This window comes from Ostrinia furnacalis, unplaced genomic scaffold (genome assembly GCF_004193835.3).
Source record: "Ostrinia furnacalis isolate ACB-3 unplaced genomic scaffold, ASM419383v2 OfSCF4694, whole genome shotgun sequence".
NCBI classification, from domain to species: Eukaryota; Metazoa; Arthropoda; class Insecta; order Lepidoptera; family Crambidae; genus Ostrinia; species Ostrinia furnacalis.
In genome coordinates, this window is record NW_021134933.1 from 232480 (window position 1) to 244581 (window position 12102).

At 38.6% G+C, this 12102-nt stretch overlaps 1 protein-coding gene across 3 annotated transcripts in view; it reads left to right on the top strand.

Moving 5' to 3' along the window:
- dcr-2 (dicer-2) overlaps positions 1-12102 on the top strand; it is a 36865-nt gene that overhangs the window by 7327 nt on the left and 17436 nt on the right. For all 3 annotated transcript variants that reach the window (XM_028314437.1, XM_028314436.1, XM_028314435.1), the window contains exons 11-27: positions 373-491; positions 1209-1321; positions 1630-1735; positions 2398-2579; positions 3370-3485; positions 4061-4199; positions 4556-4842; positions 5241-5418; positions 6669-6754; positions 6875-7013; positions 7873-8087; positions 8596-8678; positions 8765-8861; positions 9755-9866; positions 10234-10406; positions 10785-11021; positions 11436-11571. In XM_028314437.1, the coding sequence (XP_028170238.1) occupies positions 373-491; positions 1209-1321; positions 1630-1735; positions 2398-2579; positions 3370-3485; positions 4061-4199; positions 4556-4842; positions 5241-5418; positions 6669-6754; positions 6875-7013; positions 7873-8087; positions 8596-8678; positions 8765-8861; positions 9755-9866; positions 10234-10406; positions 10785-11021; positions 11436-11571 (2518 nt within the window). The remainder of the gene's footprint in view (positions 1-372; positions 492-1208; positions 1322-1629; positions 1736-2397; positions 2580-3369; positions 3486-4060; positions 4200-4555; positions 4843-5240; positions 5419-6668; positions 6755-6874; positions 7014-7872; positions 8088-8595; positions 8679-8764; positions 8862-9754; positions 9867-10233; positions 10407-10784; positions 11022-11435; positions 11572-12102) is intronic.

Here is a 12102-nt window from a genome sequence, read left to right on the forward strand (position 1 = left end):
ATATTAACCTAATATAAACCACTCTTAGTTTACAATCTCGCGTTATTTTATAAACTGACGGAGTTCACAGATTCACCACAATAGGTTGTTGGAGCTCAATTCGGCCAGTCCGACACCGACACCATAGGGGTATTTTGACACCATGGGGCTATATTCACTTTAAGTTTTATTTACATTACCAATTACTATCGAGCGTTTACGTGCCTGTACAACTGGACTAAATAAATCATTATCTAGCAAGAGTTTATCTTTTGGTAAATTGAGGGGTAATGTTTTGTTACCAAGTAGAAGCCCTTAAATACACCCTGTAAATTATAGTATGTAGTATCCTCAGAAAATTTCAAGTATATAAATGTGTTATCCCACTTTCAGAGAACTGAACTGTTTGATATCAACGAGTGTCATCGAGGAAGGAGTTGACATTCCGCAGTGCTTGTTGGTGCTGCGCTATGATCCGCCCATCGAGTACAGGTCATACATTCAGAGCAAAGGTACAGTAAAAAATATTTGTACGTAATAATAAAATCGCTATTTCTGTTTTTGAGCAAATTAAACTACAGAACTAGCACCTAACTGAATCAGTGTCTGACTGCCTGAGGTATGGGAGGGGTATCATATGACGTGACAGAGCAATAGGGTATTTGCCACCAATCAATGAGGGCTATCGTTTTTATACTTAACAGTTGGCACCCCTGGCGATTGACAGGACCTTACAGTGGCGCCATCTTGATGAGTGCAAATGCGATAGTCCTCCTACCACTTTCGCGCTCACCAGTTGGCGCCACTGTTTTCGCTACTAGCAAGTGACAGGACCTTACTCTACAGTGGCGCCAACTGGTGAGCGCTTTTTAAAACTGTCAAAGTGAGACTCTCCTATAGGGTTTGTATGGAAATACTAGCCATTGACGTGACTATTTTGTCCACTAAAACTTTTTTTTTTTTCAATTACAATGCAACCAAAAATCTTAATTTACAGGTAATTTAAAATTAATTAAGTTTTTAAGACGACAATGAACAATGAAGTGCCTTTTTAAAAAAGTGGCAAATACCCAATTGAGCTCACAAATCTGAATCTAATTTCGCTATCGATTGACGTCACAAAACATCTAGCTCCCATCCCTCAGGCATTAATTCAGTTGTTTTTTATAGCTAGGAAAAGAAGTCTCGCCTTGTTGATTGCTTGATATTAAAGTATGATATTTTTACAGGCAGAGCTCGTAGCTCCGATTCTAGTTATGTGATACTCGTAGAAGAAACTAACAGGGGAAAATTCTCAGCCCAATATCGTGCCTTTCAGGAGACGGAAAGGTACATTCAAAGTGTAAGTTATAATTTTCTGCATTCTGAATTTGATAATTTGAATAACTTGGGACTGATTCTTAGATTCAATGTAAATATAAATAATAAATGTTCGATGATAATATGGATGCTATTTTGATGGAAAATATTTATTTAATTTTATTTAGGCACTGTTTGTGTGGTTAATATGGAGGGCGAACATTAATGAATGAAATAAAAAAATTAAATTCCATAATACAGGGTAGACAAAATATGTCTACCCTGAAGACGTGTTGACATTTTTAAATGACCTTAATAAGTTTAGATTTTAATAGCGTTCTATAATTTCAGATATTAGTAGGTAGCACGGCCGATAGAGACGCTCCGACTAAGGACGACATTCAAGAAGGGCTTTACGATGATGACAAGGTGCCTCCCTACATCACACAAACTGGCAGTGAGTATTATATCGGATTATACATGTTTGTTGCAATATAGCATCTATTACAACTATTTAAACCAGTGTTGAGCTTGACGAAGCAAGAAATTGACCAGTACATAAACAAAGATACAGTACTTTCAATAACACCTCTAATATAATAATTTTCAATGTCAAATTCAACCAATGATTTGTGAGAGTTATGATGACTCAATCAAAAGCAGACCGGATATACTATAGGCTACTAACTTATACGAACATTATAAAGTACTTGCCTAATTTACTTTCTCCTGGGCCCCGATTGTGCTAATTTGTAATGGCTAAAATTCATTCGCATTTCATCTCTAGTCCACAGCTGATGTACAATTTAGTATCGCGATAAAGTTCACACGCAGAGACAAAACCACGGATTTATGCAATTTCGACATGCAACAATGCACGGATTTCCATTAAAATTCCGAGCACACAGTTACTATACTAAAACTTGCGTGTGACAAAAAGTAGCTTTTTATCAGTTTTTACTCAGAGGCGCAGTTGCATTCCGTTAACGTTACAACTACGTTTGAAGTAGCTGTCAAAACGTTGCTGAGTTTCGTTCGTCGTCCTGTCGCGTTGCAGTTGAGAATTTTTAGCGCTGTCGGAGCACTGGCCTGTCTTAAATAAAAAAATACTTTATCCAGGTCGCCTATCAGCCGCCTCAGCAATCAGCTTACTAAACCGCTACTGCTCAATGCTGCCCCACGACCAATTCACGGTTATAACCCCCATGTGGATTCAGGAGAAGGTTGTAATTCAGGATAAGACGATGCGGGTCATCACTATCATAATGCCCATCGCTTGCCCCGTCAAGGATAGGATCAAGGTTTGTATAATGAACAGCAGAGAATACACATTTTTGCTGTCAAATAGCACCTATTGTATACGTTGTCTGTTTGTTTAAGTTGATATAGTCTGTACATGATTAAAATGCAGTAGTCAATTGAGTATTTTTAGATCTGTCATAGAGCTGTTCCATGGAATTTTTAAATGTTTGATGTCATTGCAAGTTCTGATTTTCAAAGTTAACTGACAGAATTATTTATTTAAATACTTAAATAATTATCAGTTCAAAGAATTTTAGTAGTTTATTTAAAAGTTCTAGTTCTAGGGTGGGAGGGGAAGTCACGTGACATGTAACCAATAATATGCTAGCTTTTTGCTTAATTTTTTTTGTTTATTATTAACCCGTTTGATTGTTCTTTACTATGTTACATTCAACGTTGCTTAAGCACGTCCAGGCTCGTATTATATTAGTTTAATATCAAACAATCTCAATTTCATTAATTCAATTATTGATAGCAAGCGGATTACAAGATATGGTAACAAAAACCATTATAGAAAAAATGCCAACAATATTAGTTNTTTTGAAAATTATAAATAACTTGAAAAAATCGAACTGCCTAAGGCGGGAATTGAATCGTGGGTTCAATTCCCGCCTTAGGCAGTTCGATTTTTTCAAGTTATTTATAATTTTCAAATTAGTTTGAGATGCGACTCTTAACGCTAAAAATTAAATAACAATGCCAACAATATTAGTTTTGATCTCATATAATAAATTATTTGTTTGCATGAGTTTTTATATTAAAATGTTTATGCATCGTCTGTCCTAACAGGGGAACTCGTATGAGATTTTGAGGTCTGCCAAACGATCGGCGGCTTTAAATGCGTGCATACGACTGCACCAAGAGGGAGAGCTTGACGCTATTACACTTCTTCCTAAGCAATATGGGTATGGAATGGAATCTATTTTTTACATTTTCAGACCAAAAAATAATCCCCGATTGCCACTTATTACAAGATTAATTTTGGTGATTTCATTTGAAAATCATAAAATATACTTTGCGTGGCGTATAGATCGTTTCATCCACGAAGACGCACCCCACCATTCGTCCGCTAATGTTTGAGTGTTATCGGTACACGCTAAATTATCCATGAGTACACAACGCACACTACAATAATACTCGGATTGCTCGGTTTAAACTCCCCGCACCCCGCGCTTCCCTCGACCAAAAATTGGTAGGGCGCGTCTTCGTGGATGAAACAATCTATAATCGAGTAAGAATAAGAATTTATAAGTTCTTATGAGAAATAAAAGTTTTTAAACTTAAACCTAAAAATTACTTTGACACTTGTTTATCCATATAAAAATATTTTTTATTTACCAAGTTGTTGGCTAACTGGTGTTTCTGGCAGGTAATTCTATTAAAACCTCGCAAGGACGAACTTACTGTCAATAGATGGCGCTAAACTCACAAATCATCCTATATACTGATTACTATAAACTTACCGTTTTATCCTTTGCAGGATTGTAGACTTCGAGCAGATTGACGTGAAGCAATGTTTCCCCAACTGGCCATGGGATAAAAATGAAGAATCATCATCAGATAATTTAGATGCTCCTAAACCGGGAAGTAAGAAAATGATGCGGAAGCATCCAAAAGTGGTAAGTAGAAAGAAAATTAGGTTAATAAATGAACATAATTATGCAATGTTTTACTTATGTGGAAAAGTGACCTCAATCTGCACACTATTGCAAACGTAATAAAATGAATTTAAAAACGTCTGATAACATTATGGTAACTAATACAATATATCAAGAAGATTAATGTGTTGATATTTGTGTTAGCTACTTATCTACTTGTTTTATACTTCACGTTATTTCTTGAATCTTAACTTGTGACGCCGATTTACGACTTGTCTTTTGTGTACAGTCTACGGTTATAAGATTAGCCTTTTTTTCTTGATAAAAATCTTTTGTTAGTAACAGTGGCTACTGTATAATATGAGCTTTCTTTTCAGTTTCCAAAATACCTGCAATCACCTAGCCAATGGAAGTATGGTCAAAGGACTTTCTTCCTTCACGTCATACACTTAAAGGCTGCTTTCAACGAGCCGAAAGATTCCCGCGAGAGGGCGTTGTTCAACTTGCTTCAGAGGGGAGAGGGCTTCGGGCTGTTGACGCCGAACCCTCTGCCTAAGATTTGCGACTTCCCAATGTTTTTGACCGTGGGCGAAGTCGCAATATCCATGGAAATGAATTATGCTGTCATTAACCTCGATTTGACACTTTTCGATCTTGTGAAAGAGTAAGTAGAGTTCAAACTAATTATTAATTTGAATATTACTTTGAACGTTTAACTGTCTTAAACCTGAAAGGGCTTTAAGATGGATTAATGATGGTTTGTGTCGTAATAGATCAGAACATTTCATACACTACTCTTTTTTAGGCTTTTTTATTGGACTCTATGCCACTAGACTCTAATGACTAGAGTGGATCGTGTCTTGTCATAATGACCTCTGACATGTCGCATAATGCAAGAAACTGATTCCGTTCTGATGCGTCACTACACAAAACGTCAGACAAATTCACAAACATAAATTCGGTTTAATATTCATCATATTTTATGTCCCCTTTTCTCTTTGACTGCTCAATGCGATTGACCTTACTGAAGGAAGTTTTCTAATGCTGTTTAATATATTTTAGATTTCACTACTTCATATTTGACCAAGTGCTCGATGTTGCGAAGAAATTTCTGGTTTTTGATGGAACGGAAAACAACATGTTTGTGGTACCTACCATAGAGACTTCCGGCCACGACATAGACTGGAATGTCATGCAGACTTATAAACACATTCGACCCGTGGAAATGCCTTCTTATGAGGTACATATTAATTATTTTTTTTTGTAATAGACTCGACATCAAATAAATCGCACCTCCTGCGACAAGCACTTTCAAACGTATGCATCCCTACTTCCCACCAACATGGGCAGCATTTAAAAGCCTAGTTCTTAACTTCATTTCATTAAAGGAAAGGTTTTTACCCCAAAAAAGTGTCTTCAGAAGGATCCAGTCACTTTTTCAAAAAATAGGTAGTTACGCTTAAGCCAACTTTTATGACTACAAAACTGTTAAGTTGGGATTAATCGCTATCCATCTGTTAAAGAGGACACGTGAGATAATTATTTGGTTTTATAACCATAAAAATTGGTCTAATTGATTCCAGAGGTGAGCCCAAAGTGAGGTCTTTTTTCGAGTCACAGTAAAATTTATGGTATATGTTAATCATTTATTAAGAAATTAAATGTGTTTTTCTTTCTTTTATTTAAGAATAAGAATAAGAATAAGAAATTTATTCATAATGTTCATTACATGTCAAATTTTCAATATATTTTCTTATTAATAATAAACAATTGCAGTATTATTTATTGGGCTTTCGAATAACACCAATATTGTTGGGGCACCAAGATTGTGTCAGAAGAAAATATTTAAAGTTCGCGTCGCGGAAGGTGCGATTTATTTGATGTTGAGTGTATATTGACTGCCTTCCTTGGCCAGACAGCGTGGGGAGTGTAGGCCAAATCCTCCATTTGCCTCTGGTGAATTAGAGAGGGTCGTGCTCCTGCAAAGGAGACTAATGCCCGTTTTCACCATCAATCCCTAATTTTTAAGTGACCCCTATGGTAACACATAACAGGAATTTTGTTTTCATAGGGGTCACTTAAAAATTAGGAATTGATGGTGAAAACGGGCATAAATGACCTGTGGGCTGAGTGTGAGTTAACATCAAAAGCGCTCACTAGTGAGCACGTTTAAAAAATGTATGAAAATTTTTGTTGTTGAACGTTTCCCGCTAGGGGCGCTGTACAATCCGTCATACATTTAATGTACGTTTTTTGACGCGCTCACTTGTGAGCGCGTTTGATGAAAACTCACACTAGGCCCTCTGATGATAGATATAATATATTGACTAGCGGAGAATGCTTCTTGCATTAAACAACCTTTTGTACATTTTGTTTGTGCAACAGTTTTTAAATTAAAAAAACATTTTATGTTCAATGGTAAATGGTAAATGTTTTCAATGACATGTTCCTAAGGTATCATGGTTTTATGAGGCTGTCTGTATTTTGTAGGAACGGAAGAATTTAGTAGTGACCAGAGAAGACTACAAATACTGCGTTGTCACTCCTTGGTACAGAGGAACCATTATGCCAGACAGGTGATTTTTTCTCATATTTTTTTACGTAAAAAATTACTGAGAATGGAGTAATAATTACATTGTATCGATATTTTAAATGTAAAAAGCATGAATAACAAAGACAAGATTTTTTTTTGTCAGGTATATAGTGTCAGACGTAATCGAATATATGACACCGCAGTCATTCTTTGATACTACGTCATATGGGACGTACGAAAACTACTACAATAGCAAATACAATTTGGAGCTCTTCGGGAAAAAGGACCAGCCATTATTAGAGGTATGAGATCTCTTATTATCTTATCAAGATATATTTTAAGTTAAAAAAATGAAAATAGCAAGAAAAATGCACTAACTTTCTAAGATAGTCATGTAGTAAGCAGAATCTTATGCTCGTTTTCACCATCAATCCCTAATTTTTAAGTGAACCCCATGAAAACAAAATGCCTGTTATGTGTTACCATAGGGATCACTTAAAAATTAGGGATTGATGGTGAAAACGGGCATCAGAGAGGTAAAAACAGAAGTTATGCCCTGCGTGCCCAAACAACTGCACGCAGGAAGATTTAATGAAGGCTACTGACAACGCCACTCTTGTGGTGGAGTTTTAGGCTGACACTGTATAGGTTTTCGACACGACAAGAAGAAGAACAGAAGTTGTCCATTTTATGTAGACAGTTACCAATTTTGTCTGTTAAATTTTATATCGGACTTTCGATTTGATACTACTTTTGGTTTGGTTGGTACCCAAAGAGTGATGGAGCGTGCTATGCTCAGAGTTTCCCTGCGTGATCGAATCAGAAATGAGGAGATCCGTAGGAGAACCAGAGTGACTGACATAGCCCGCAGAATCGCTAAAATCAAGTGGTTGTGGGCGGGGCACATAGCTCGGAGAGCTGATGGCCGCTGGGGTAGGAAAGTTCTTGAGGTGCGACCACGAGCCGGAAGACGTTGCGTGGGCAGGCCTCCCACTAGGTGGACCGACGATCTGGTGAAGGTCGCGGGAGGTGCCTGGATGCAAGCGGCACAGGACCGGTCTTTGTGGAAATCCTTTGTCCAGCAGTGGACGTCTTTCGGCTGAAACGAACGAACGAACGAACTACTTTTGGTTACTTTATCTATCTCAAATTCTTTCACAGGTCCGCAACATAAGCACACGCATGAACTGTCTCATGCCTAGGGCGGCGTCCATCAAGTCGTTCACTGAGAAACAGCAGAAGCTGATTTCAGCTGCGCAGGGTGACGACAAACCTAAAGGATTCTCAGAGTTCTTCATCCCGGAGTTCTGTATCAAGTATGACTTCCCAGGCGTGCTGTGGTACAAGGCTATACTGCTGCCGAGTATTGTTCACAGGTAACATTTAGATAATTATATCAGTTTACCATGGTTCTCTATAAGTACGTCATATACCTATAGTAGTTCCTAGACTAGACAAGCTGTATTTAATAAAAATTGTGTCTCAAATTACGTGAATGAATGAGGGTTATCGTATTTGCCCTCACCATTTGGCGCCACTGTTCTAGACACGCGGGAGCGTGTCAAACCAAGTTCAAGCAAAGGAACTGCCTAGCCAGCGCCGAGTGTAATATTACATGAACCATTTGGTGCCACTTTTGACCCTACTATCACACTAGTGGAAGACAGTGGCGCCACTTTTACTCACACACTAGTGGCTAAGACAATGGCGCCAACTTTTGAGCGGTGAAGCGGCAGGTAGACTATTGCATTTGCACCCACCGGGATGGAGCCACTGCAGAGTAAGGTCTTGTCACTCGAAAGTGGTGACAACTGTTAAGTACAAAAAGGGCTATCATTTTTGCTTCAGATTCACTTAACCGTCATCAATTATGTTTTGTTTTAGAGTGTTCATGCTGCTTGTCGCACACGAGCTCAGAGAAGAAATTGTTGCTGAGACCAAGTACGGTAAAGGACGACTTGATAAAGGTAAATTGAACTGTTAATTGGCTAAATGTTTTTCTTATTTTGAAATAACAAAACGAACTTGTTGGTAAAACTCTTTTCTTTTTTAGGTGAGGAATGGAAACCGATACAAGTGGACATAGAAATAGCCAAGAAATCGCTTCTATCCCACATAGAAGAGCCAACACCGGTCAACACAATCGACAGGTAAGCAGTTTATATTGTACTTGACAAGCAAATAGTTATGTACAGTCACGGAATGAAAAGGTTCGTCAGTTTTCAAATTGATTCCTTCAACGAATCACGAGCACATATTACCTTTTGAAACTATGTTACAGAATAATCTCGAGTTAGAGAAAATAATCTTTAACTGTTCGTCAGTAAAGTTCAAAATTATTCAGAAGTTGTTTGACGATTTAACTTGTCAAGAAGATTATTATGATTGATAAACTAAAACCTTCTTGTTGGTTCAACCTGCCATTATCTATTAAATAAAAAAAAACTACATTTTGTAACATTGCACTGATGGGATAGAAAAATAAACAAGCAAAACCTTATTCGTTAACAAACGTCATATTTATTTAAATGTTAGCAGCACTGTTTCATGCACGGTTATGTTGGCAGCTTTGATTCTTACAGTACCTATCTAGTGCAAGCGAAAACCGACACTAAGATGACGAACCTTTTCATTCCGCGACTGTACAATAGGCGTCAAATAGTTCGTGACACCCAAAGTAGCCAAAAAGGTCGCAACTAGTCTTTGTTGCAATGAGGGCGATCGTTTTTATACTTAACAGTTGGCACCCCTGGCGATTGACAGGACCTTATTCTACAGTGGCGCCATCTTGATGAGTGCAAATGCGATAGTCCTCCTACCACTTTAGCGCTCACCAGTTCGGTGCCACTGTCTTCGCTACTAGCAAGTGACAGGACCTTACTCTACAGTGGCGCTAACTGGTGAGCGCTAAAACGATAGCCCTCATTGGAATAAGGTTGTGTTATCAACCTTTTGGCCACTTTGGGTATCACGAACTATTTGACGCTGAGTGTAAATTACTAGAGTAGGTATTATTAATTGTATATTTTTCTTTATCCTACAGGATAAACAACCCAATCGATGACAGCATACCGAGACCCCTCAATATTGTTTCCATGAAAGAAACAATCTATCAACTGCAAAATAAGAAAATCAGCAAAGAATATCCTTGGGACGTAAGTCTTGTTCAAAATTCTTGACTTTTTAATTTTTCCTAAAGTAAATAGGCACTGATTTATCTCTAAAATTGGAATGATGCTTTTTGTCATTGGATGCGTTTGGCGGAAAATAGAAATTGTATGCGCTTATAAGCAAAATTGCGATCGCTAAGCGGCAAGTGCTGTCACTGCTAAAACTGATTGAAACGTCACTATTGAAGTTAGCAAACGTGTCCTCGCGGCCTCGCCGAAAACAGCCGAAACTTTTCGGCGGTTGCCAATGTTGCCATAGCGATCGATTTGCAAGTGCTTATAATTTATATTTTCCGCCAAACGCCCCCATTCTCTAAGAAGTTTTGTTACTAAGCTTCACATTTTTCCTTAGGAAACAATGGAACCCGTGGACATAGAACGCAACTTGTCCTCAGTGACCGTGATGGACATAGAATGTTACGACGAATTCGTATCTGCTCCCCTGGAGCCTAAAAGTCGGCCTGATCAGGTCAAATCTCCAGTCAAAGTTCCCACTTCCGCGGCTATATTACCGCCGCCATTGAAGTAAGTTCTTTAGTCTACTAAGAAATAAAAATTAATACTATTACATCAGAGTAATACTCGAGCCAATAGTTAGTACTGGCGTATGACGCCATTGCAGGTAAAATTATTCCAGTTTTCCAGACAGTTTCATTCAGTAGCGTTGCGCCAATATTCCAAATGCAAAACATACCATACCATTTATGCACAAATGCATACCTACTTGGAATATTAAAAAACAACATTCCATATAAATAATAATAAATACTATACTTTACAATTTCAAATGTCATATACAGGCGTAAAAAAAGATAAAAAAATCACCATTTAAAAATATGTGACTGTCCTTTGTTTGCGTTTCATTTTGTGATGAATCATCTAATCAAATCAACCGTTCCACAGATACAACGACAAAATTGGGATTCTATCAAAAAAACCGACCGACCGTGGGCCAGAACTAAAGGATATACTCGCGGCCCTCACCACAATCAATTCCGGAGACACTTTCAACCTGGAACGAGTGGAGACTCTTGGGGACTCCTTCTTAAAGTTCGCGGGCAGCCTTTATCTGTTCCACAAGTTCCCGAAGCTGAATGAGGGACAGCTGACCAATATCAAGAGCAGACTCATCGGAAACAGGTAAGCTGCTTGGAGGACCGGCGACCTCAAGAAGATAGCTGATTTGGTTATGGTGGTTAACATTCGATAAAATAAGTATGCAAGACTAACACACCTGACTACCCAATGATGTACAGGTTGTTATTTATATACCAAACAATTTTTTTTTCTGTGCGTTATTGTTTCATTTCTAAAACAGCCTGCTTATGTTAGCTGATAGTCAGATGTTTAGGTTTATTATTTACTTTGACNCGAAATAAACACAACACATGACAAGAAGACAACCCTGGCGCGACGGCCGAGCGTGCGAGCGAGAGAGGTATGCAAAGCGAGGTACATACATGAGTTTACCTTCTGTTATATTTTGTGACTGTACAGTCCAATTTGTGCTTCTGTATATTAGTAACTTTTGGTTAATGAAGACTTCATTTTCAGGAACTTGTACTACGCGGGCGCTCGCGTTCGTTTGGGAGGCCGCATGAAGGTGGAACAGTTTAGTCCGCGGAAAGACTTCCTGGTACCTGGTTTCTTCGCACCCAAGGAGGCAGAAAACTTCATCAATTCTAGACAGGTAAGTGATAATATAAACTGATCTGATATATAAGTGATCTGGTAAAGGTCGCGGGAAGAGCCTGGATGCGGGCAGCGCAGGACCGTTCATTGTGGAAAACCTTGGGGGAGGCCTTTGTCCAGCAGTGGACGTCATTTGGCTGAAAAGAAAGAAAGAAAGAAGTGATAATACTTAGCTCTAAGATCAATCTCTCGAAATTAATTTTCCCAGAGAAGCACATTCCACATTGAAAGTATTTCTTACTCTGTGTAACTGCTGCGGCCGTCAATACACGGACAGCTCGACCAGTTAGTCAGTGATCAACATACACGGACCGCTCTTGCAGTCAAGAGTCAACAGCTTGAAGCTGCCAGTGATAACTGCTCAACAAATCACAAGCGCGCGCGCCGTGGAATGAAGAAAGTGGGCGGAGGTAACTGCGCGAGAGCTGTCGACAGCTCGAGCAGTCAGTGTATGGCTGGCGACTGCTTGACCGCACGATGAAAATTCACCGTCCTGTCGACCGCCCGAATCAGTTGCAACTGCTCGAGC